Source organism: Artibeus jamaicensis, unplaced genomic scaffold (genome assembly GCF_021234435.1).
Source record: "Artibeus jamaicensis isolate MK-2021 breed Jamaican fruit bat unplaced genomic scaffold, CSHL_Jam_final contig_601, whole genome shotgun sequence".
In the NCBI taxonomy this organism is placed as follows: domain Eukaryota; kingdom Metazoa; phylum Chordata; class Mammalia; order Chiroptera; family Phyllostomidae; genus Artibeus; species Artibeus jamaicensis.
In genome coordinates, this window is record NW_026521902.1 from 561,958 (window position 1) to 587,196 (window position 25,239).

General features: G+C 46.9%; 1 protein-coding gene across 5 annotated transcripts in view; it reads left to right on the forward strand.

Moving 5' to 3' along the window:
- GRIK4 (glutamate ionotropic receptor kainate type subunit 4) overlaps positions 1-25,239 on the forward strand; it is a 478,818-nt gene that overhangs the window by 367,231 nt on the left and 86,348 nt on the right. For all 5 annotated transcript variants that reach the window (XM_053670672.1, XM_053670675.1, XM_053670674.1 and 2 more), the window contains 3 exons: positions 8,686-8,847; positions 16,683-16,835; positions 17,704-17,808. In XM_053670672.1, coding sequence (XP_053526647.1) covers positions 8,686-8,847; positions 16,683-16,835; positions 17,704-17,808 — 420 coding nt within the window. The remainder of the gene's footprint in view (positions 1-8,685; positions 8,848-16,682; positions 16,836-17,703; positions 17,809-25,239) is intronic.

Below are 25,239 nucleotides of genomic sequence, written 5' to 3' on the forward strand. Positions count from 1 at the left end.
AAGGAGTCCCCATCAGACTGTCAGCTGATTTCTCAAAAGAGACCTTACAAGCAAGAAGGGGCTGGAAGGAGGTATTCCAAGTCATGAAATCCAAAGACCTACACCCAAGATTGCTCTATCCAGCAAAACTTTCATTGAGAATGGAAGGACAGATAAGGTGCTTCTCAGATAAGATCAAGTTCAAGGAGTTCATCATCACCAAGCCCTTATTATATGAAATGTTAAAGGGACTTATCTAAGAAAAAGAAGTTAAAGAAACATGAACAGTGAAAGGACAACAAACTCACAGTTATCAACAACCACACCTAAAACGAAAGCAAACTAAAAGGACAGCTAGATCAGGAGTGAAAACATAGAAATGAAGATCTCAGGGAGGGTTAGCAACAGGGGAGTGGGAGGAGGAGAAGGGGGGAGAAGATACAGAAAATAAGTAGCATAGATATTAGGTAGAAAATAGGGGGAGGGCAAGAATAGTATGGGAAATACAGAATCTAAAGAACTTGAGACATGTGGTCATAAACTAAAGGGGGGGCAATGGTGGGGATGGGGGGTAGGGTGGAGGGTAATGAAGGGGGAAATAGAACAACTGTAATGGCATAATCAATAAAAATAAATAAATTTTAAAAATATAAATAAATAAATAAATAAATAAATAAATGAGGCTTGTGGAGAAGCAGTCATGCTTTCCAGCCTAAGAGAAAGCACAAAGCATCCACCATTTCTCATGTCAGTTTGACCCAGAGATTTCAGCCTCACAGTTAATAACTACCTAGTTAGTCCCAGAAGCACAGAATGGTCTTCTAAGTGTAAGATGAAGATCATCACAGCTGTTGGGGTGGAGACAGGAGGATTCTGTCTCCCTTTCCCTGGAATCAAACGACTGAGGTCTTTGTAAGGTGGTCCCACCCTAGTGGGCACTAGCAAGTGAACACTGATTTATTTAATGAATGAACATGGAACACTGGTGGGATAAGGTGCAGGGAGCAGAGCAATGAATAAGACAGAACATGGTCTCCTTTTAGAGTCCTATTTGTGGTTTTACATTGGGACAGAAAAACAGAAAGACAGAGATCCTGTGAGGAGTGGGTATGAATGTTTGTTTATGGTTATTCCCCATGAATAGGAGACAAGTAGGAAGAAAAATCTAGGGGAGCTTGGGGCTAGGAGGTTTAGGACCAAATCTCCTATGAAATGGGATTCACCAATTGGAATATATTAGCTTCCCAGTTGCCACTTCCTTCAAAGACTTATTAAACAAAAAGCAGTCACCTACCCGGCAGTGGATGTAGCTCTAATACAAATAAATAGACAGAGAGGCATCTGGAGGAAGGGAGAGGATGGAAGGGTCCCCACGAGATGCTGGGTGTCTGGTGTCTCTAGCGCTTTCACAAGAAAGGCTAAGAGGACACTTGTGAGACAATGGTCTGGGCACTAGCCTCCACCATGCCATTGGTCCCAAGGAAAAGTGAGTGGGTATACCCATGAAGAAGAGCCTTGGAAAGTTGAGAGGATCAGGATGCCCATGTGGTGAGATGAGGGACAGCCTGACAGGTGCCGTCTTCCTAAATGCATTCTGTCAATACCGTTGACTGTTTCCTATATGCTGTGCACCAGGGTAGATGCTGGTAACATACCCTGCCTTTGGTAGCACCCAGTCTTCAGGAGACAGCTTTGAACAAACTCAAATGATGAAAAGCTTTAAGTGCTGGAAGTATTCCTGTGAAGCACAGCAGCAGCCCAGTTGAGACAGCGGTCAGTTCTGCCTGGCTTGGGTGATGGAAGAGGTCAAGGTAAAGAATTAGCAAAGAATTAGGCAGGAATAATAGGATGGAAATGCATGTCTGGTTTCTAAAGAGTTCGCTTTTGTCCTGTGTGTAGTAAGGAGCATTGGGAGGTAGGGAGGGATTCATAGTCATATGTATAGTTTAGAAAAAATCCCTCCAGTAATAGCATGGAATAGGGACCTGGAGATATGCCAGACTGGAGGATGGAATCCAGTTAGTTCATAGTCCAGGGATAAATGGGTGAAGAGCTAAATTGAAGTAGAAGCTATAGGGATGGAGAGTAGGAAAAAAACTCAAGAGATGTTAGGGAAGTAAAATGTTCTCCAGCAACATTCAATGAGTGCATGCATGCATGAATGAGATGACAGGGTATGAGAAGGGATGAAGTGAAGGGTAAGTTCCAATTCTATCTTGATTGACAGGTGAATAATGGTCACATTCACAGACAGGTGACCAAGGGAGGGGATCAGAGTAGGGTGGAAAAATTAAGAGTTCCAGTTTGGAAGTGATATGGTCTTAAGGATATCTTTCATCATTCCAGCTTCATAGTGGCTTGAGACATTGGGATCTTTTGGTATTCTCAGTATTCCTGGGGTGAGAACATTAAGAGTGTTTAGCCATTAACAAGCTCAGGGAAGAGTGCATGCCTTTGGTTTATACTGTGTCTCCTGGAGATCTCACCCAATGCTGAGCAACAGTAGGAAGGAATGCAATATAAGCACTGATCTTATATGTCAGATACCCAGATCTTAATCCCACAGCTGTCTTTTGGGAAAAACACTTAACTCAAATGGGAATGTGAGTAACACCTGTCCTGTGTACCCAAATGTGCTTGTGAGGACCAAAAGTGCTACATGACTGTGCCTTGTAAGTAGTGTTATTTTTAAAAGATTTTATTTATTTATATTCAGAGAGGGGGGAGGAAGGGAGAAAGACAGGGAGAGAAACATCAATGTGCGGTTGCCTGTTGCACACCCTGTACTGGGAACCTGGCCCACAACCTGGGCATGTGCCCTCACTGGGAATCGCACCTTTGGTTTACAGGCCAGCACTCAGTCTACTGAGCCACACCAGCCAGGGCAGTAGTTAGTGTTGTTATACTCAATAATGAGTTGAAGTTTAATGAATGATTTGTGGTTGCAGTGATATAAGGCTGCTGTCCCCCAATCCTGGGCAGTGAGGGTCTGGGGCTAAGAATAGAGCAAAGGGAGCCAAAGGCTGAGTCTTGGGTGAGAGTAGCTGAGAAGCAAGAGACTGAAACACTGCCGCTGAGAGTAAGACCCAGTCTACAGTGAAGGGTCTGCAAGGACAGACAGACAGAGTGGTCCAGGAGGCAGAATCCAGAGAGATTCCAGAGGCCACAGAGGCATTGGAATGACACATTTTACAGGTTCCTGGGCCCCCAGCAGGAAAGGAGTGGTTAGGGTTTGGGGGCCAGTTCAGGATGAGGGCTTTCTTTACACAGGAGTGGAGAGGCTCCTCTTATGGCAGAGTGTGGTAAGCTTCAGGAAGGCTCCCACCCTACACTCTCTGCACTGCCTGTCAGCGATGACCAGAAGTGCATGCAAAGTGCATTCCTTGAGCTATTTTATTGTTACTACTAATACTGATAACTCAAGAAGTTTATATCATTCTTATAGTTTTGATAGCTCTTTTAAGTCTCACAGCAACATGTAAAGTCTTATTTCCCCTATTTTGAAATCAGAAAATTTGTCTAATTAAAAGAGAGAAAAATAAAGAAATTTAAAAAAGGTTTTTTAAAACAAAGATTGGTTTTGAAAATATGGTATTTCAGTGAGGAAAATCTAGAACAAAGTATGAATTGAAAATATATGATTTAAAATGTTATAAATCTATACCCACTTTCTCCAGCAGAATTATTATCCCAATTATTTAATTAAAATCAAAGAGCCAACTTTTTGTTTCATTGATTTTCTCTAGGCAGTGGGAATACAGGAATGAGTGAGACAGTCCACAGGCCAGACCAGCAGGGAAGCAGTTGTGGCTCAAATGATGGTGAAAGTAAGAGATTTTACTAGGGATGACTAAGGCTCCTGAACAGCAGAAATTGGCCAAGTTCATGAAGCTCCATTTGACTGCTTACTTCTCTATGCATGTTAACAACACTTCAGTTGTGCTGCATTTATTTCTAATTCTTCCCCACCTGCTGCACTCTGGTGTTTCTCAGATTCCTTCTTTGGGTTTATGCTGAACAGACGTGATATTGGGCAAACCTCAGTACTGCCATGTTCTCAAGATCATTGTTTAGTTGCTTAGTCTAGAGCCCACATCAACCCCAGCCCCCTCGTAATTAAAATCCTTTTCATGCTGAGACTCAGTTGATGTTTGGTAATCCCTTTACTCACTTAGATCACCACCAGTGTTCATTTTGTAGCTGCAAATCTTCACACCAGTCTTAAAGTCAAGGTGTACATTCTGAATTCAATCCACATACATAGTGGGTTGTCAGTCCATTATATAGCACTTATTATTATTATAATTATTGCTTTGTTGTAATTTCTTATGGTTGGAAGATCTGGAACTTCAACTAAAGCCTCTGTCAAGGCACATCTAGGAAGTAACATTGGACAGGGACTTATTTAGGAAAACCTTTCTCATTTGACAAGTAGCTAAGAACCCAGTGATAAGAAAACAGGCTGTCAGATTTTTTTTTCCAAATACAATAATGCAGCTTCCAGAGGGCACTCCAGGGGTTGGTACAAATTCTACTCATGTCCCTACATCTTCTGTAGGAGCAAGACTATGTGATTAGTGACCAGAGTTGGGAATAGAGAGGACCCCTGGGCGTGGTAACATCTTTAATCAGCGGTCCTCGACAAACATTCCACAAACAGCTCCCAGGTGTCAGGTACTATGCCAGGTGCAGTGTGGGGTTCCAATACAAGGCAGACATATCTCTGCTTTCCAGGAACATACAGGCCTTTGGAGAGAAAGGACACATGCATGAACATGCAATGGGCACACACATGTGCTTGAAATGACTTGGCCTTGGTCTCTGCTCTGCCACTCAGCCTCCCAGAGGCCATCTGCTCTGTTCTTCACCCTCTCTTCTCTGGCATTGCCACAATAGAAGCCACTACCATCAGGAGTGGGGACACTCAGGATTTCCCTTCCAGCATTTTCATAGCAAGAGAATCAGGGTTGCTGTGGGAATGTGCTTTGCCTAAGAGCTCCCAGCTCTTTCTGTCATTTCGGGTGAGGTCGCATCACCCAGGCAGCATAGTGGGGACACACAGGGGACCTAAGTGAGCCAGGAGTGCATGCAGAGGTAGAGCTTGCACTGGGCAGTGATCCCTGCCAGTACTGAAATTTGTTGATTTTATGAAAAATCTCTCTCAGCAAAATGTCTCCATCATTTGAATTTGTATTTATAATGCATGTCTCACTATGTTCAGAGTAGCAGGTCCCAAAACATGTTCTATAGAGCACGATGGTGAGACAGTCATGTGTCTGGGGGGAGAGTGTCCCTCTGTGGATGTGTTTGGAAAGTTCTGTGTCACACAGAGTTAGGCTGCCCCACCTCAGCACCCCTGTGAAGCTTGCATGCCTGGGTATGTGTTGTGAATTTTAAAAAGGCAGATGTCACATGCAATATTTTCTAACCTTATTTGTACATAAAACTTTATTTTTGTGAAATTTCTGTTAACATCTTCTGGAAAAGCTACTGTCCTGAGGAACACTCTTTGGGAAATATTGGCTTAGAAGACTTTTATTGTTCAGAAACTGGCAGTACTCAACAGTTTCCCATGTTTGTTTAGAGACCAGCCTTGAGCTTCCCTGGAAAGTCTAAGTTTGGACATGAAGAAACGTTTCCTAATGGTGAGGATGCTTAGGGAAATTATGATAACAAAACACACCACTTCTTTATTGTTCTCTTACAATCTCAGGAGCTATTGTAAATACAGGATCCAGCAGAAGTAAGGCTTGCTTGAGTATGGTTGGTAGGGTACATGAATATCTCGCACAAGATATGTCCCATTTGAACATGTCATCTTAAATATTACATGGTATGCTTGAGTGTGATATTGTTGTTATAGCATTACATGGTTATGATTTTGTAATAAAAGATTTTGTGACAAAAAGGGAGGCATTATTTGTGCCAGATTCTGTAGAATGAATCATCGAGGGAGATTTTGGATCTTTTAATTTTAAGGGGGGGCTTTGAAAATAGAATATAATTGACAGATAAGAAGGTAGAAATTAAAAAGCAAGAAGACAGACTGGCTGACCTCTGGAAGGGCTGCCTTTAAGTGTCTTCAATTAACATACATTCTTACTGTGCCCGGGACACACATTTAAAGGAAACACCTTCCTCAGATTTCTAAGACTAGTGGAACTAATGACACAGAGGGCCAAAGCTCTTCCAGTCATAATTCTGTAACTGTCATATGTTGAGCACTTCCCATAGGCCAGATATAATGCTAAGCCTTGTGCGTGCATCTTTCATGTTCCTTAAAACTGCCTCTGAGGTGGCTGTCATCACTGTTTCCACTGAATCCTGGAGAGGTTAAAGACCTTCCTCAAGGTCATACACTTAAGTATGGTGTGCAGCCTGGATTTAAACACTAAAGCCCTTATCCACTTCGTGCCCCCAGCTGCTGCTGTGAGTCCGCAGACATCTAAAACATCAGAGCATAATTGAAAGACAGCCTTCTACCAGGCTGTGCATGTGGGAAAAGGACAGAGGAAGGTAGTGGGCTGCCCACAGTGACAGGAAGGCAAGGGAGAGGGGACATCCTCCAGCTCCCTCCATACCAGCTAAAGCCAGTGAGACCTGTTCATTGCCAGAAAGCAGCCTGGCTTGTGCATCCCTTCTAGCTAACCATCTGCCTCCTCGTGCCTATTGATAACACGTAGCATATGGTCAGCTGCCCTGTGAGAGAGATGGGATAGATATCAGCTTATGAATCAGACGTTCTCTGGTACGTTCTTGTTCTCCCAGTAGGAATGTGGCAGGATCCAAAATAGAATTAATCATAATCTGACTTCACAGTGTCAGGGTTTGGCGTCTTCAAAGGAAACATCATAACTTCAGTTTGCAAGCTATAGATAATGAGGCTGGACTCTGAATAGGGGGCCCTGGGCCTTGGGCTTTGGGCCTGCAGCCTCAGCTGTGGCTGGCTGCAGATAGGAGTGAGAAAGCAGAGGATGCGCTCAAGGCCTGTAGGGGCTACGTCTTCAGAAAGGAGACCACCTGAAGGAAGGCGATGTTTCTGGCCAGCCAGGAAGTAAGCCCAGGCACCTGCCATCTGTCATGTTAGCTGAGTGGTGGGTGAGCTAGTTCCAGAGTCTGGGACTACCCTGTACCCACAGGTTCCAGAGCTGTGTGTGGGGCACTCAAAGTGAACGTGTGATGAATGTGATTTCAGTGTACAAAGATGATCTGACCTACATTTTTAAATTTTACTTGAATTTATTGGGATGACATTGGCTCATAAAAGCATAGAGGTTTCAAGTACACATCCTGCATCCATCACCCCAAGTAAAGTTCTTTCTCTCCCCATCCCCACCTTTGCCCACCTCCACCCATCCCCACCCCCTTTCCCTCTGGATATCACCACACTGGTCTGACCCACTTGTGAAGGCATTATTCTAGGAGTGGGGGGTTGATGAGCTGAACAATCCACACCCTCCTGCCTGGTTTCCCTGTAGAGGGCCAAGAGGGACCTTGGGGGTTCAGGGCTCCGAGTTCAGGCCCATCTGAGGACAGCTAGTCTTCTCCCCATGACACTGACTGGCTTCAATGGGACTCATGCCTGGAGGACTTAGCTTGCTCAGGCCAGGTGATTGGATGAGGACTCTGGGATCTGAGAGAATTCTCCTGAGCTTCTAACTGTCATTGTCCCAGGTGGGATTTCTCCAACTGCCTCGTCAAAAGCAGCAGTCACCACTCTTACCCACCATAGATATCTGAAATGATGTGGATTTGTTTGTGTCTTTATAATCTGTCTCCTTAGTACCCTGTAAGCTCCTCAGGAACAGGAATTGTGCTTCCTGTTCCTACCTTTTGTACCTGTGGCTGGATAAGTACTTAAGTATTTGTTGCATGAATGAAAAAAAAATACTAAATGAACCCTATCTTCAGAGCTTCAGATTGAGAGTCTTCTCTGTTTAGAGTCCCCCCAAGTCCCATCACACACAGGACCAAGTTCCATCTCCCTAGCCCAGTGCTCTGGCCCTGCCAACCTGTCCAGTTTCATTTCTTGCCATGCCCACCTGTATGCCTCCTATGTGCTAACCCAGTCAATCCCAAACTTTGGTATGTGTGCATAAGGCCTTGGGATCTGCTGGAAATGCAGACTCCTGGCTTCAGCCCCGGAGCCTCCGATTCAGCTGGAGTTAGTCAGGTTACAGCACCCATCACTGTTTCAAAAGGTCTCCAGGAGAGTCCGATGGCAGGTGTCCTGTGGACCACACTTTGAGAATTGATGCTTCTGTCAAAGTACACTGCGGGAAATTAGCTGAAAAAGCCACACAGCTTCTCCCCTCTGTGCCTTTATACCCATGTTGACTTCTGTCTGGAATATAGCCTTTGCCCCTTCACAGTTTTTTTCCCAGAAAATGCCTATGAATCCTTCAAGACAGCTTGATGTTCACACCTCAGTCAGGCACATTACTGTTTTCTGTCTCTCTTCATTTAGTGAATCTTACACATACCTTTCTTAGAGATCATTCTGCTTATTTCTCTTGCTCTCCCCCTCTTCTCCCAACACTATAATGCTCTCAGAACAACTCATACTTGTTTGGGGACACTCCATGCCTAGCAGAACGCCTGACAATTAGCACTGATTTGACTGAATGGGCAAGGCAGGTGCTACTGAAGCCCAGGCCCCATCTTCCCTTCCTAACTGCTCTGTTTCTCACTGCCCGGCCTTTCCAGGAGTTCTCACTCCAGAGGATGGACAGCCTTGTGAATGACCGTGTCAATATCCTGGGATTTTCCATTTTCAATCAATCACATGCTTTCTTCCAAGAGTTTGCCCAGAGCCTCAACCAGTCCTGGCGAGAGAACTGTGACCACGCGCCCTTCCCTGGGCCTGCGGTGAGTATTGCCAGAGCCCTCCCTGACATCCCCTCACCTCCACACACCATCTCTGTGGGCCAGCCTCCAGCACATGCAGACTCCTGGAGCCCAGCTTCCTCAGGCCCAGCTCAGAAAGAGGTGTGTCCAAGTGCAGGTGCTGGGAAGTAGCCACAAGGGAAAAGCATCTCCACTCTGGTGAGCTGGCAACAGCCCAGCTGCCAGAGGGGACAGTGGGGTGGGTGGCTGTGTGGAGGCACCAAGCTGCCAGTCAGTGATGTCTGTGGCCTTCTGTGGCCGGACTCCTAACAATTCTGCTGCTGAGAACTTCCCAAGTGTAGAATCCAAGGCTCTTACTGTTGGAAAGGCCATAAGCTGATCCTCTGCCTCATTTTTCAGGTAGGGACACTGAAGCTCAGGCTGGGGAGGGGAGGTGTGGGCATCTTGTCCCAGGACAAGCACAAGGATAAAGCTAAGCTCTTAGACACCCGACCCCTGGTCCAGTGCTCTCCCTGCCACTCTGGACCACTGCCTGAGGAGCAGCTCAGCCAGACACACCTCTGTGGCCTCGCCCATATTCCTCCTTCTTGTGCCTCCTTTCCCCACGGGGTGTGTGATGGAAGCAAAGGTTTCCTTGTCGTTCTCCTCAGGTTTGATGTCCTTACTTTGTGGGGCAGGTCTAATGCGTTTATTGTGTCTATTTGTTAAAAGATAGGTTCTTGGAGACGGGAATCTCATGGCTTTCTGTGTCCTCTCCTAGCCTAAGACAGCATTTGTGATGCTTGTAACAACCTTGTGAGGTAGCATCTTCACTTTAGAGATGATGGAACTGAGGTCAGAAAGGTTAAATAAGCAGCTCAAGGTCACATAAGCAATGAGCAGAGGAAGTAGGATCAGAACCTAAGCCCTGTGGGTTTACAGTTCATAGTTTTAACCACTGTGCGATTTTGTCATTCTCTAGGACCATTATTCCTTTGCCATGCTGTACTGTACATTGGCCTGGCAAAATGAAAGCAGTTAGTAAGTATTTGTCAAAGGAATGAATGAATGAGTGAGGCAGGTAGAATAACGAGTTAAAGTTATAAAGAAATGGAAAAGAATTAGGTTTAGGGGATGGCAGTGGAATCCGGCACCTTCCTGGAGTAGGACATTCTCTGGTGGGCTATTAAAATAGAAGCGAGCCTTGGCCAATGTGGCTCAGTTAGTTGTAGCATCGTCCCATTAGTGAAAGATTGTGGGTTTGATTCTTGGTCAGGGTGCATATGTAAGTTGAGGGTTTGATCCTTGATCCTCAATTCCTGGTCCAGGAGCATATGATTCCCAGTCCAGGCATGTACAGGAGGCAACCAATGGATGTTTCTCTCTCTCCCTTCCTCTCTCTCTAAAAGCAATGAAAAAGAAATATCCTTAGGTAAGTATAAAAAAAATAGAAGTGTTATCTGTCTTCGGTAAGATAGGCTCAGAAGTGAGGACAGTTCTGGACATTGGTGCAAATGGGCACCTGATTAGTCATCAGCCAAAGTGGTGACCTAGCAGCAGGCCTACTGAAGGACAGAGTGATCTTCTACCAAAATCTTTGCCTTTTTGGATTGTTTAGCCCGTGGGAAATCTTAGGAAGGGAGAGGTAGCTAAGGGGTCAGAGTTCATGTAAAGCTCAGGGAGTTTTGATCAGAAGAACCAGACAGAAGAAAGGGGCTTGACAACTGAGGTCATAGAGTTTACAGAGTGCATCCTAACAGGATGTTTTTGACCAGAGTAAAGTGAGACTCCATAGGAAGAATTTAGAAAGGGATCCTCACCCCCATTAGGGCTTGAGGGACAGGGACAGATGTCCTCGGGCACAGTGCCATGGATAGAACCAGGCTCATCTCTCCTGGCAGGAGTACAAGCCCTGTACCCTGGCCTTTTCTGCCATTCTCATAGTCATCACTCCAGATTCTAATGAGGTACTGATGGACAGCACAATAACAGGAAAGGAAACAAAATATTCTGCCTCCTCTCCAACTCAACCCACTCCACATTTCTGTTCTCAGTTCTGCCAGTAGAGACTGGGGAGGGCTTTCCAGAGAAGGGGAGGTGAATCCTTGAGGATGCTTACTTACTGTGTAGGGGACACTGTGTGGGGGACACTGCACAGGGTGTCCAGGCCACAAACGCTGACTTGCTCCTGGGTAGGGTACCTGTCCTGTGAACTCAGCACCAGGCAGTTTAAAAGGGAAAACTCTGACTTCATTCTTCCTCTTCCCAACACAGCCTCAGGCCTTCTAAGATCTTAGCGTCTTATGGTCCCCAAGAATATTTGGGGGCATGTGGGAAGTGGCTGGGTCCTCTGGAGTCACCCTCTGTGCTGGGGGTAGAGAACAAGAGTACAAGCAGGCTGTGTCCTACCCACTCTGCTGCTTCAGTGAACGGTGGGAGGAGAGCAAGTGCCAGCCTTAGGCCATGGGGATCTGCTAGTCCTGGGTCACTGCCTGTGGTCCCACGTCCATCGGCATTGTCTTGGCCAAGCTCCTGTGTTTTTCTTGCCAGTAAAATGGGCCCTGTGTTCTTTCTGGCTGAGGAGATAAGGGTGCTCATCCATTTGCTTTCACCTCAGCATAGAGCTAAAGAATACTGTAGCATTTGACATGAAATCATCCCACCCTGACCTTGGTTTCCTCCTCTTGACCTCCTAGTAACAGATACAAGTGCCCGTATGTACACTCCTTTTTCACAGGTGAGGATAATGAGGCACAGAGACACTGGCTGGCACAGAGGCTGGGGCTCTGAGGCTGCCTCTCAGTGACGGAAGGGCATCCAGTCCTGGCCTCTGCAGCCTCACAGAGGCAGGAGAGAGCTGTAGGAATTCCTCCCATCAAAGAATGTGGAAGGGAAGCTCAGGTCTTCAGACAGCAGCCAATCTTTCTCAAATCTGTCTCTACCAGGCTGAAACTCCCCACACCAGCAGCCCCGCTCTTCTGTTGGCTGAGAAGCTGGGAGGCCACAAACAGTCAGTGCAGAGTGCAGCTAGCTTTTGTCTCCTGTAAACAGGCTTCCACCAGCTCCCACATCATCAGTCAGTCCGTGGAGGTTGACTTCCCTTCCCTCTCTCTCCTCGCCTCCTTGCTCTCATCTGTCTCCTTTTCTCCTCTCCCTTTCTCTTGCCTCTCAGTTCCAACCGCTCTCTTTTTTTCCTCTCACCTTTCCTCGTGCTCTCCTGTCTATCTTCCTCTGTCCCATAACCTCCATTCTTTCTCTTTCTGTTCCTTTTCTCTCTCACACTTTAGAGGTCCCTCTTCACTCCTGGCATTTTTTTCTTTCTTGGTTCCTTTCTCCTGACTTGTGTGCCCCCTTCACAGTTGGGCCAACAGAGTTCCAGGTGGAGCTCGCTGGGGTTTGGGGGTCAGGCTGCGGCCATGGAGAGGGAGGAGTAGCTGAACTGAGGAGTAACAGGGAAGGAAGCTGAGTGCTGCCCACCAGCCTGAAGCCTGGGTGGTGGACCACATGCTGCTGGTGTGCTTCCCACCCAAGATGGCCCAAGGAAGGGGTGTCCTGCTGGAGGCACACACTGACCAGCCTCCCCTGCCATTCCTGCTCCTCACACTGTGAACATGAAAATCGTCGAGATTACAGATGATTGGATTAAGTAATTAGAGTTTATGGTAAAACAGATGTGTGTACGTGAGTGTTTACTTCACTGAGTAAAACCCAGATTGTAGGAGCTATTCCATGAGCTTGTGGTGGTTCCTGTCCTGGCATTGCACTGGTGTTAGAGTTTAAGCTGCAAAGGTTCAGAGGCATATGGGCACCAAGAGGACCCTAGGAGTCCAGTGCCATGGACTGTGTCAGGTAGAGGAGGGTTATGGTTTAGAAGGTATTTTTATTTTTATTTCAGAGAAAGGGAAGGAAACTCGACCACCATCTCCTGAGTCAGATCAACTCATCTGGAGGGAGATGTCTGAGGTTTAGGAATGTTCAGTTCAGATCAGCCCAGGCCAAATCACAGAGAGGATCTGTGAGGCCCAGAGCATGCTAGGGACATAGATGTCACTTGTGTCACCAAGTCACCTCTCTGAAGGCAGTACACAGATGGAGAGGTGCCAGGCTCTTGAGGCTGCTCCTTCCATCTGTTCCTGCTCCCCATTTCCCTCGCTATAATTGTAATTGCTAGAAGCACTCAAAAAATCCTGAAGGCATTGAAGTTTGAGACACCAAAGAACACTGGAAAGAGTCACGTGCTGATTTCCCAGCATCGGGATCATTTGCTAATAAGAGAGCATCAGCCAAGAAAACCTCATTCAGATAGAGTGGGGATAGCAACAACCATGTGGCAGGAAGGAACTGGGGGCCTGGGAGGAGGATGTAAGACGTAGGTGCCAAGGTATGGCTGTAAGTCTGCAGTGATGAGAGTCTCCACACGCAGCCTGTGAGAAGGGGCCTTCAGAGAGGGGATGAGGCCTAGACCTCTTTGGGGGCTTGGGTCAACCATGCCCTCAAGAAGATGGGGATCCCCAGGGCCTCAGGACTAGTTAGGAAGCTCTTGGTTTTCATTAACAAAATTCCTGACTTAAAATGCCTCGTGCAAAAAAAGAAAATGTGTTATTTCATGTCACAGCAAGTTGATAGACAGGGCAGAAACCAGAGCAACATCATTGGAAACCTACATCCCTTGAGTCTCTGCTGTCATCCTTGGTGTTAACGTCATGGTCAGGCTGGAACTGAAACGACTGCTGCTGGTCCAGGCACCAAGTCCAGACACAAGAATGTCCACAGGAGGAGGGAGTGCCTTCCTTGGAGACAGGAAATTCTTCTGAGGACCCATCCCTCCCTCCAGGCCTTCTTTCATGTCTCATTAGCCAGAATGGGGTCACATACTGAGTCCTTCATCACATATTGTCATGGGGATGGGAGATTCTTGGACCACCCAGGCTCACTCAGGAGCTGGGGCTGAATCAGCTGCCCTGAAGCACATGCTTGCTTGGGGGAAGGGGAGGACCCCTAAATGAAATAAGGCTGATATTAGGAAGAAGGGAACAATGGGTGCTAGGTACCCTTTCACTGCCCTCTCTGTCCTGCCCTTACAACTCTTGTCCCAGCTAAAGTTCCAAGTAGTTCTTAACTGAGGGGTTAACATGAAGACAGTTAGTCAGATCAGGAGATGAACAGGGTGATGACCAAACCCAGGGTAGCAGGGAAGCCTCTAGCCACCAGCTTTCCCTGTGCCCAGCTCTGGCCTAACAGTCTCCTGCTCCTGTCTGCTGTTGAGAAGGTAACCACATCTGGAAAGATTGCTCATGTTGTCCTGGAGGCTAGGCATAAGTATCAGTGTGATGGAGCAATGACATACCCAGGCTTCTAAGAGGTGGGTAGGAAGTGAGGTAGAAAGACAAAGCTGCAAAGAAGGGTGGAAACCAGACTTGGGGAAGGGATGCTAGGTGTCTGTCCCCATTCTGGCGCTACCAGGGTCCTGTTTGGTGCTGTGGGGCAAGGGCAGAACTCCTTTAACCTCAGTTTCTTCATGTGTAAAACAAGAGAGTTGCACTATTTGATTTCTAGGATCCCTTCTAGTTCTTACACTTGGTGATTTTGAGGGTTTCAGAATGGAGAAATAAACTGGGAGAAGGTGGGCTAAATGTGAGTTTAAAATATCATTTAAGTAGCCAGACTATAGGGGGGCTGAAGCCAGTGTCACTAAAGGTGACATCCTTAGGAAGACATTTGTCTCTGTGGGATGGAAGAGTCTGTAGCACTCGTCATTTCCATACATCTTATTGGCAAGGAAACATGAGGGGCCCTTTAATAAAGGAGCCCATGCACTCAGGGAAAGGACCAACCAGTTCAGTTATAAGCTGGCCAAGAAGCATCAGGTACCACACAGGTGAGCCTTGAAATCAGATGAAGGAGCTAAGCGCGCAAAGGGGAAGGGCTGTGGTGGGGAGAAGGTGGACTGTGATGACCAGGAGGAGGGACTGGGAGGAGCCTGGCCAGTTAGTGCAGCTCAGCAGGACTGCTCAGGTCTCCACTGAGCCTGACCTCACACTGCAGCTGCCCTGACCATCTTGTTCTGCAGGCCACCAGTGGCTTCAGGACCAGGCTTCGGGAAAGCAGAGGTGTTGGGCCTGAGGCAGGGGACAGAAAATCTGATGTAGGCAGAGGGGACACAATGGCTCACGGCCTTGGTAAAAGATGAAGGGTCTCTGCTAGATCATAGGGGCTGAATAAATGTGGGGAAGGAGAAAAAAGAGCTGTAGAGGAAGAGGAAAATGGGTGAGTGTGAGAAAGAAAGAACACACTCACCAGGCAGTTTTGCAATGCAACTGAGCTTGGATCGGGGTACAGATTTTATTTGGCTGGGCTTCCCTGTAATTGCCTTTTAGGAAGATGATCCTATCAGCCCAACTAGTTGCTATTACAAACATTCTTGCCCTGTATGTACCAAAACTGTGAATGAAATGAGTCATTCTTCCCAGCCCTGTAGCTCTCTGTTCTTACAGAGAGCACCTGAGTTCAGCCAACACCTGCTTGACAGACACCTGCTGACATTTGTCTGCACCTGGGATTCATAGTCCTGTCCCTCAGGAATGGTGACCTCTGACACTCAACAGTTTACAGAGCACTTTGACAGACGTGTCAGGCATGGCTTTGCTTTCACAGGAAACTGCTGCTCACTCCCAGGTTCAGAAGCCAGCCCGGCTCTCGTGGTACATGAGCAAGGGCAGTGGTCTAGACTCTGGTTTTGTTGCTCCTAATTTCAAGCCCCTTTTCCTTTGCCTCACTGTCCCAGATGCTAGCCTTCTGTCTGCAAAGCTTGAAAATATCCAAGAGAGCACAAAATGGCCTCCCTGCCTCCAACCTTGGGGATCCCAGTGCCTGAGGGCCCAGCCAGTGTCTGAAGTCATATAGGGAGTGCTCTCGATCATTTCTCATGTTGGAAGAAGAGGCTTAGAAGGGATAGTCTGCTGTTGCCTATGATAGAATGTCACAGTTCAGTGGAGGAATCTGCTTTATAATGGAATGGAGCGCAGGTTTCCTGTGTGTGACGTCACTCGTCCTGGAAGGCCTCTCCTGCCTCCCTGGGCCTCCCCTCATGGCCGTTCAGTGTTGACCCTATGGTTGTTCACACTCAGTGGATTTCCATGGTCACAGACGTCACCTCTGTGGATGGCACACCCCAAGGACAAGTGTCCTCTATTTCTCTGCTTCTACCACCTTCATCTACACCCTCAACCTTCCCCTCCTCAAGGGTCCCTAGCATCTACTTAACTCAATAGAGTTCAGCCTAAGCCTGGTGGGCAGATTTCACTCCAGATTTAATTTGTCTCCATAAGTATGTCACGGAGGCCCACCAACTGCCAGGTCCTGGTGCAATGTGCTGTGCAGGGCACAGAGACTATGGCCTCGTGTGTCCCAGCCCTAAGAGTCTGCACTATAAAGGGAGTTGAAAATGTGGACAAAAAAAGAACCGCCTCTTCCTCTGGGTCATAAGCCTCCCAAAACATGACCCCTGCATTGTTTCTGATTTCTTACGTCTTCCTCTCCCATTACAATTTCTTTGGCACTTCCCTGGAGCAAAGAAAGAAAAGGATATCCTTGGAATTATTGGGCCCAAAAGGCTAGCTTATTGGTCCAAGACCAGAGAATCTTTCAACATCAGTATCTGTCTGGAACAAGCACCTGGGCTACTGGGGGAAGTGGAGCTAGCCCAGAGACAGGAGGTAGGCCAAAGGCAACAAAGATGCACCCTTATTTCTTTCTGTTTTGTTTTTCTCTTTCCCTTCCCTTCCCTTACACCTGTCACTTCCTCTCTGCTCTTTCTCCCCCTATCCCATGCACACAACCCCTCTCTGGTGGACTGCTGCTCTCTGCCCACTTCCCAGCTCTCCTCAGCCCTGCTATTTGATGCCCTCTACACTGTGGTGACTGCGGTGCAGGAGCTGAACCGGAGCCAGGAGATCGGTGTGAAGCCCCTGTCCTGTGGCTCAGCCCAGATCTGGCAGCATGGCACCAGCCTCATGAACTACCTGCGCATGGTGAGGGGACTGAGGCTCTGTGGGACCACACCCAGCCTGCCAGCAGAGAACCCTTTCCAGGCCTCCTCAGTTTGTCACAGCCTCAGATGACACAGTGATCTGTGGCAACTCCATTCAGTGGATCGTGGGTCCCATTTGTTCCCTAATCCCTAAAATCACCGAGAATCCAAGGCAAGGTTGTTTACAAGACAGTGGCCCTTGAGAGCCTTCGACTGTCAGGGCTTCCTAGATTCCAGGCATGGAAACTGACCCCTTGGCTCACAGGTGGTCCCAGCGAAGTTTGTACAAAATGGGGATGGATGATTCTGCTATAGGCCATGATCCCTCTGGCTCAGTGCTTCTAACTTGGTGCTGGGCTCCTGTATTCTCTCAGTCACATGTCCTCCAGTGAGATGGATTTGCCTCAGCCCACTAAGAAGACATCACCTGTTAGAGAAGCCTGAAGCAGAGTGGCTTGGATTTTGCATTTAAGTCAGCTCATCCTGATTTCTTGCAGTCTTGGGATGGGTAAGCAGCTGCCCAAATAAGATAAAAGCTATTAACAACCTAGGGCATGGAAGAGGGGCTCAGGGGAGTCTGAGCTTAAGTTAGCACCTTGTTGAGTTGTTTTATACAGCATCTGTGAGGGTATGAGGTGCGGGGCATCCTTCTTCTCCTCCAGCCCCAGCCAATTTGGAGTCGGTTGAGGAGACATCACAGTAGTCTCAAGAGCCTGTGGCTGAGAGATGGACAGAAATATGAACCTTGATGGTGTCCCCTGTCTTGGACATACTACTTAGGCATCCTCACACAGCACATGTAGAATGCTTGCTTGGGCCAAGTGAAACACTGGCATATTTGGTGCTGTAACTCACTCTCTCTTGGACAGGTAGAATTGGAAGGTCTCACCGGCCACATTGAATTCAACAGCAAAGGCCAGAGGTCCAACTATGCCTTGAAAATCTTGCAGTTCACAAGGAATGGTTTTCGACAGGTAAGCCTGGCTCTGATGCCCTAGTGGCAGACTTCTTCTCTGCCGGTCTCCATGCCCCTGTCCATTTCTCTTCTGCACTGAGGGTGGCCTCCTCTCTCAGCTGTCCCCAAGAATGGTAGCTATGTCCCATGCAAAGCTCCATCTCATGCTGGCCTCCCCCTTGCTGCCACCAGCTTCAGCCAGTGTGGCTGAAGGAACTGTAGCCCCACTTTGCTGTGGGAAGAAGGGGGTGAGGGGTTGTCATTTGAAGAAGGAATTCCCAAGGCATGCCCACTATTTTGGATTATTCTACTCCCTGAATCTTCCCCTAACTCTGGAACAAGTGTTAGACTCCGGGTGGCTTGCTGGTCAGACACAGATCAGACCTGGTCTGTGGGAGGCTGAGGAAATTCTTTAGAGTTGGAATGGATGGCCCCTTCTTTCCTGTCAGCTCCTCTCTGACCTACCCACACTCAGCCTACCCCCACTGTGGCAATTATGTCCCTCCTCTCCTGCCTGCTTCCTGTCTTCTTCTGTCAGCTTAGGGGCTCTTTGTCCTTTGTAGCTTAGTTCAACTCCCTACTCTCCTCCTTATTCTCCTCCATCTACCTTCTTCTCCTTTTCTGTAATTCTGTTACATCAGAAGAAACAGGGATTCTGACAGCTACTCCAAGTGCTTCTCTGGTTTCCCAACCTCCTATCACCCTGATAATCAACTTTACTCTTAGCCTAGCCCTTCTCCAACCTTAAGAAAAGCCTAAGAGGTAGGAAGTGACACACTAATGACAGCAAGAGGCAGACATTGAAGAGCTTCCTGGCTGTCCCAGTTGTCGGACAAGGGACCCTAGTGTGGCAGGACTGCCTTTCCAGGAGGTCACTGAGATTCATCATCTTCATCATCTTTGTCACTATAATCATCGTAGCAGGTTTTATCTATTAAGTTTTCACCATGGGCCATACATCACACTAACTATGTCATATGTATTTTCTTATGTAACCCTACAAAGTTGGTGCTTTTTATTAACCCATATTTTATAGGTGGGGAAACTAAGGAGATTGACATATTTGGTCTTGAACAATTAGTAATAACCACTCATTTTGAACCCAATACTGCTAACTCTGAAGTCCAGGTTCTTAACCATTGTGATGAACTAAAATTACCTTGGTAATTTGGTTAAAGTACAGATTGCTAGACTCTACCTGCCAGGAGTCTGACTGGGGAGCCTGAGGGAATGGCTCTGGCACCAGTACAGTCCCGCACCCCTGCGGACCCCAAGGATGTGTACATCCTGGAACTCTGTTCCCACATCCATCCGAGAAGCTCCCAGACTTAGCTGAGATTCTTCTAGGAGGGCATGGATTGCACCGGTCTACAAGGCCAGGTCAGCTGCCATAGACCACAGACGTGAAAGGAGAGTCCCAGATGGAGAGAGGAGAGCCCTGAATCCTGGTGCCAGCTCTGGGCCAGAGCAATGTGACCTTGTGCGCTGACAACTCCTGCTTCCCAACCACTGGGAAGCTTTTTCATAGCTTCCCAGATGGGCCAGGGTTCAGCAGCGGCCTCACACTAGGGAGAGTCTCATCGAGGGGTCATTTCCTTCACCTGACAATCATTCATTGAGCCTGTGCCATGCGTCAGGCACCACGCCTGGTATGAGGGAGCCACAGCTAAAAACGGCAGAGTCCTGCACCAACAGAGAGCTCAGTTTGGGGGTGAGACTGACAAAAAATTAAGTGAAACTTGGGCTTATTAAACTCAAATCATGCCCTCAGGCTCACCCTTCCCTGAACAAATGAAGCAGTCGGCCTGTAGGCAGACTTTTCCCTGAGCTACAATTTACACATGGAGGATGTGAAGTAATGAATTCTCACTCATTCTTTCAATAAACATCTGTTGAGTGCCTTGCCACCTGTCTGCTAGGCTCTCTTCTAGGCACAGGTTGAAAAATGGACCACATGTCTGCTTTCGTGAAAATCAAACAAGTGCAAATGTCTATTGTCTGTCCCTGTTTTAGGGACAGACAACAGACAAGTGCAAATGTAATATAATGTCATTAGTGATTAGTGTTACAGCAAAACATTAAAACAGGGTAAGGAAATTTATTTGTGGAGAGTCATGGTGGAGAAGCAATAGTCAGGAAAATATAACGCTCACACCAAACCCCAGACCCACTCTGTGGGAAGCCAGATTGAAGGCTTTGAAAAGCTCCTTTTGGCCCTCAGCCAGCTTCCTGAGTATTACATGTGTGATGGTGAAGGTGGCCAGTGGCCCTGATCCCGCCCTCCACTTGAAAGACAGCTGATTGAGCTCAAAGTGCTGCTTCACCGTAACTGCTGCTCCAGAAGCTGCCCTTGGGGCTGACTTCTCTCTGCTTCTGGACCAAGGATTATGTCATCAAGAAACAACAGCAGCAGCCACCAGCCACTGCTCCTCCTTCTTCAGCCCCACACATTGTTGGCGTAGGGCTGGGCTGCTCAAAGCTAGGTGTGCACAAGAGTGACCGGTGGTGTTTATCTTAAGTGAACATTCCCCACAATTCTGAGTTAATAAAACTGGGTGCATTTTAAGAATCTGCATATTCTTAAATCCCACCCAGACAGAAGATTCTAGTTCAGGTGGCTCTTAGATCATACTTAGACGGACTTTGCCCTGGTAGAAGATGTGAGTGAACTGCAGCCTCTCTGCAGAGAATTCCTTCTTGACCTCACTGTATCCCACCCACCCCTGTGAGCTAATGCTGGATGGGATCTGCTGCTAAGTGGCCTTTAGAGATGATGGTGCTTTTGACCTCCAGTGCAGGAAGGGTCACACTCCTGATTGGACTTACAAATTGGTTCATAATAATCCTCTTTGTGACCAAGTTTTCTTCAACAAATTTGGTGACTGCCCTGCTGCTTTCCTGTCTGGCTCAGCAACTGTAAGTGCCAATGGGAATTCTGCATGATGCGCATGGACCCAGCTGGAGCTTCACAGCATGGCTCCCTGCGCCCACCCTGGCAACCAGTCCCTACCTCCTGACACGTGTCCTTCCCCTGTCAATCATAGGATGAAGAAATGGGTCAAGGAGTGATGATTATTTTTGCTTCTCTTCCAAGGTGGACAGAATGCCACTGTCTTTGCTCTGATATTCCATCTCCCATGTCCAAGGTGATCCTGGCAGGGGAAGGAAGAGCTACTAGGAGCAGGGGAATGTCATTTCTTGAGTACCTGTTGTGTACCAGTCACCACATGGTCACTTTGCACAGATCACATCTGATCTAGAGAACATCCCCTTTGGGGTGTCCAAACTGCTGCTTCACACATGAAGAAACTGAGGCTCAGGGAAGTGAAGGAGCCTGGCTCAAGGAAACTGCTAGCAAGGGCTTTGGGCAGAGCTAGAATTCTTGCTCAAGTTTGTCCAACTCCAAAACCCATGTTCTGTGTCTCCCACTCTTGCCCTTCCTAATTTTCCTGGAATCCCTAAGATCCCACATCCAGACATTTTACTCAGTTCTCTTGCTTGCTGCTACCTGTTGCAGGCCAGGGGGGGGGGGTTCCCAGACTGGCAAGGGCCTGCTGGGTTGGGCTTTCTCTAGTAATGGTGTCTTCCCATTTGGATCTGGTTTTGCATTTTTTCTTCCTGTCTGGACTACTGACTATTAAGAGCTAATTTTGATTATTTAGAAAACACCATGCAGGGACACAGTGGGTTATAACTGGTAAAATGTCTGAACCAAATACCATATTCCCTGCTGGTGGCTGATTAAGGGATTATTACAATTTAAAAATAGTCTTTCCAAATTGAGGGTTATTTTATACCATTTTAAAAAGTATTATTTTGATTCTGTTTGGAGAGAATTTTCCAGGGACTCTACGGAGCTTCCACCGAAGCCCGTTTGGGGAATGATGTTCCCTGCACTGTCCTGGAAGTGACAGTTCTGAGCCTGAATTGTCTCCCGGTTGGTTTGTCCCATGGGTTAGAGGTCAATAGTGTTGCTTCCAGTTTCTCTAGCTCCATCCTCTGGTTTTTGCCTGCGTGAGATCTACCATCTCCACCCCATTTTCTCCCTCCTCATCCCCCAGAAGACATCCTGGGTGGTATTGAAATAGTATAATTTTCCTTCCTGAATTTGAAGAAGTCATAGTTGAAAGAGGCAAGAAAAAAAGAAGCGCAGTATTAGAGGGCCCTTTATTTCCTTCATTTAACTAGGTCTAAAGATCAGAGGTTTTGAGCAGCCCCAAGAGGCTTTGTTAGGGCTGTAATAAGATGAGCATGTCTTTCATCTGAGCATTTGAAATGGTTTAACAGGCTGTAATTAATCCTTAGGGAGAGAGTAGGCTCAAGGAGGGGCGTCTGGCATCCCTGGCTAAAGATGTAAATGTCAACTTTTTTACGGTCTCATTGTATATCACAATGGAAGTAACTCATCTGTCTTCATCCACACAGTGAAGATGGTAGCCTTTCAACATTTGGCCTGGCTAACCTGAAGAATTATTGAAACTAGAATTGCATGGCACTCTCTTCTGCTTAGCAGTGATTGGATAGAAAATAGACTCTACTCACATACTAATAATGGCTAACATTTGTTGAGTATCTGCTACATGTTGCACTGTGTAGAGTGATGGCTATATGTATTAAAATGTTTCATCTTTTTATCAACCACACCTAAAAGCCATTCTCTCCATCTTATAGGTAAAAAAAAGAAAAGAAAAGAAAAGAAAGAAAGGGAAGGCCTGGCTGGTGTAGCTCAGTGGATTGAGTGCGGGCCTGCGAACCACAGTATCAGGGTTCGATTCCCAGTCAGGGCACATGCATGGGTTGCAGGCCAGTTCCCAGCAGGGGACACACAAGAGGCAACCATACATTGATATTTCTCTCCCTCTCTCCTTCCCTTCTGAAGATAAATAAATAAAATCTTAGGAAAAAAAAAAAGAAAGGGAAAAACTGAAACAGAAAGAAAGTAATGTGTCCACATCGATGTACCTAGTTAGTTACAGACTTGAGAACTGGGTCTGGATCTGGCTGTCTCCAAAGCCCGAGGTCTCTGCACTCTGAAGCATGGCCCTAGCACATGCCGTTGGAGACCTTCAAGGCCTAGTCTTCCAACACAGTGCTCTCCACAGCATCCCTGAGAGAAACAGCCACTGGCCCCTCCCAGAGCATGCCCTGGGCTGGGGAATACTCCACCTCCCAAGAGATACATGCCAAAGTCTCCCAGGCACTGGGTCAAAATCTGCCTCCTAATACTACCTGATGAAACAACCAAGAATACACTGCTTTGGGGGGTTTTAAAACTAGCTCTTTAAATATTTGAAAATAGTTTGATTTCACTTCATTTCTTCCTTCCTTCATTCATTTCTAAAATTTAGCATAGAAATTTTGAGTCCCTGTCCCTGTCAAAGGCCAGGGAAGCAACAGAAATGAGCCGCAGGATCTTCAAGAGCTCCTAAACTTGTGGGAAAGCAACACTTGCAGCCAACAGTGCTCGGCCCTTGGATGTTTTCCTCCCATAGTGATTCCCAATGCAACATGGCCTCCAAATCTCTTACCATGAATGCTTTTTTGTTTGCCTAGTTCTATATTAAAACATGAAGCCTTCATTGGGGACCACACTCTGGATGAAGCTAAATGGCACAGAGCTGAGGGCACTAGGGGGCTGTCACCTTCCTCACCCCAAACACTACATTTCTATCAACCACATCAGCTTGCTTCCTGGAATTAGTCTCCAAACTTTTTAGTCACTCTAAACTCTGGGTCTTGGAGTCCATTAATTTCTCCGCTTGCTTCCTTTCCCAATTATCCAGGATTATTTTCACATGAACTTTTCATAGAAACCAGCCCTGAGTCACCTGTACCTTGGAACTCCTGATCCATTTAACTCTGTTCCTATGGAGATAGAGAGATTGGCAGAGCTAGCCAAGTGGCAAGTACAAAGCATTATGAATATAGCCATATCTTGTTTTCCGAAGCTGGTAACTCCACTTTCCAAGGAGCTTGTTTTCTGGAATGACTTGAGTGTTGTTCTAAGCAGAGGCAGAGGATAGAAGAGATGGTGTTTGTGAGTCACCCTTGCAAACCAAGAACTCAGGCATCCAGTGTCCTCCAGAGGTTTCAGGGAACTGGCTCCGACATCTGAGGTTCCTGCTCACATTGCCAGTGGTTGGGTGGACAGGCTTCCTCTCTCTACTCTCTCCTACATCATCCCCCCGCAGAGCCTTACTGCAGGCATGCTGGCCCCTTGCCAGGGAGGCCTGGGCTGTATCATGGCAGCAGGGCGTGCTCTGGCAGCACTTCTGGGCCGTACAAAGGCAGCTGCCTTTCTTAGCACGGTCCTCTGCAGCTGCAAGCTCCAGGAAGCATCTTCTGTGACTTTGATAGCAATTATAGCAGACCTCCTGATGGGATGCCCTCCTGTTCCCCCTCCACACATCTTCCCCCACTTCAAAAGAAAACAACAATGACAGAAAACCCTAAAAAACACTTTGTCAGTTAGAGATTGTGCTGCTATAGCCTGACTGCAATGTGGGGGAGCAGCGAAGCGGTGTCGTGCTCTTTCTGGAGAGGTCTCTCTCCCCAGCCCTCTTGTTCTGAGCCCCTGTGATGACAGCTCAGATCCCATCTGTGCTCACGGGAGCAGCTGCAAGGCTCACACAAGTTGGTGTGCAGGATGCTGCTCTGCAAGTGCCACAGTTGCAACTGTCAGACACATGTTTTTCTTTTTAGATTTTATTCTCAATTACAGTTGACATTCAATATTATTTTGTATTAGTTTGAGGAGCATAGCATAGTGGTTAAACAGTCATATACTTTACAATGTGGTCCCCTCAGTATTTAAAGTACCCACCTGGCATCATATATAATTATGACAATATTATTGACTATATTCCCTATGCTGTATTTTGTGACCACCAATCAGTACTTCGTAATTTCTTCACCTGTTTCACTCAGCCCCCAACTAGCCTCCCCTCTGGCAGTCATCACTGTGTTCTCTGTGTCTATGAGTCTGTTTGTATTTTGTTTATTTATTTTGCTCTTTAGATTCCACATGTAATTGAAAACATATGGTGTTTGTCTTTCTCTGACTGACTTATGTCACTACAGTACTACTCTCTAGGTCCATCCATGATGTACCAAATGTAAGATTTTATTTTTTTTAATGGCTGAGTAACATTTCATTACATATATATGTATATATATCTCTATACACACACTACATCTTTTATATCTACTTGTCTATGGATGGGCACTTCAGTTGCATCTACATCTTGGCTACTGTAAATAATCCTGCAGTGAACATAGGGATGCGTATTTTATTTCCGGTTAGTGTTTCAGGTTTCTCTGGTATATACCCAAAAGTGGAATTGCTGGGTCATAAAATAGTTCCATTTTTAACTTTTTGAAGACACTCCAATACTGTTTCCTATAGAAATTGCACCAATTTGTAATCTTACCAGCAGTGCGCAAGAGTTCC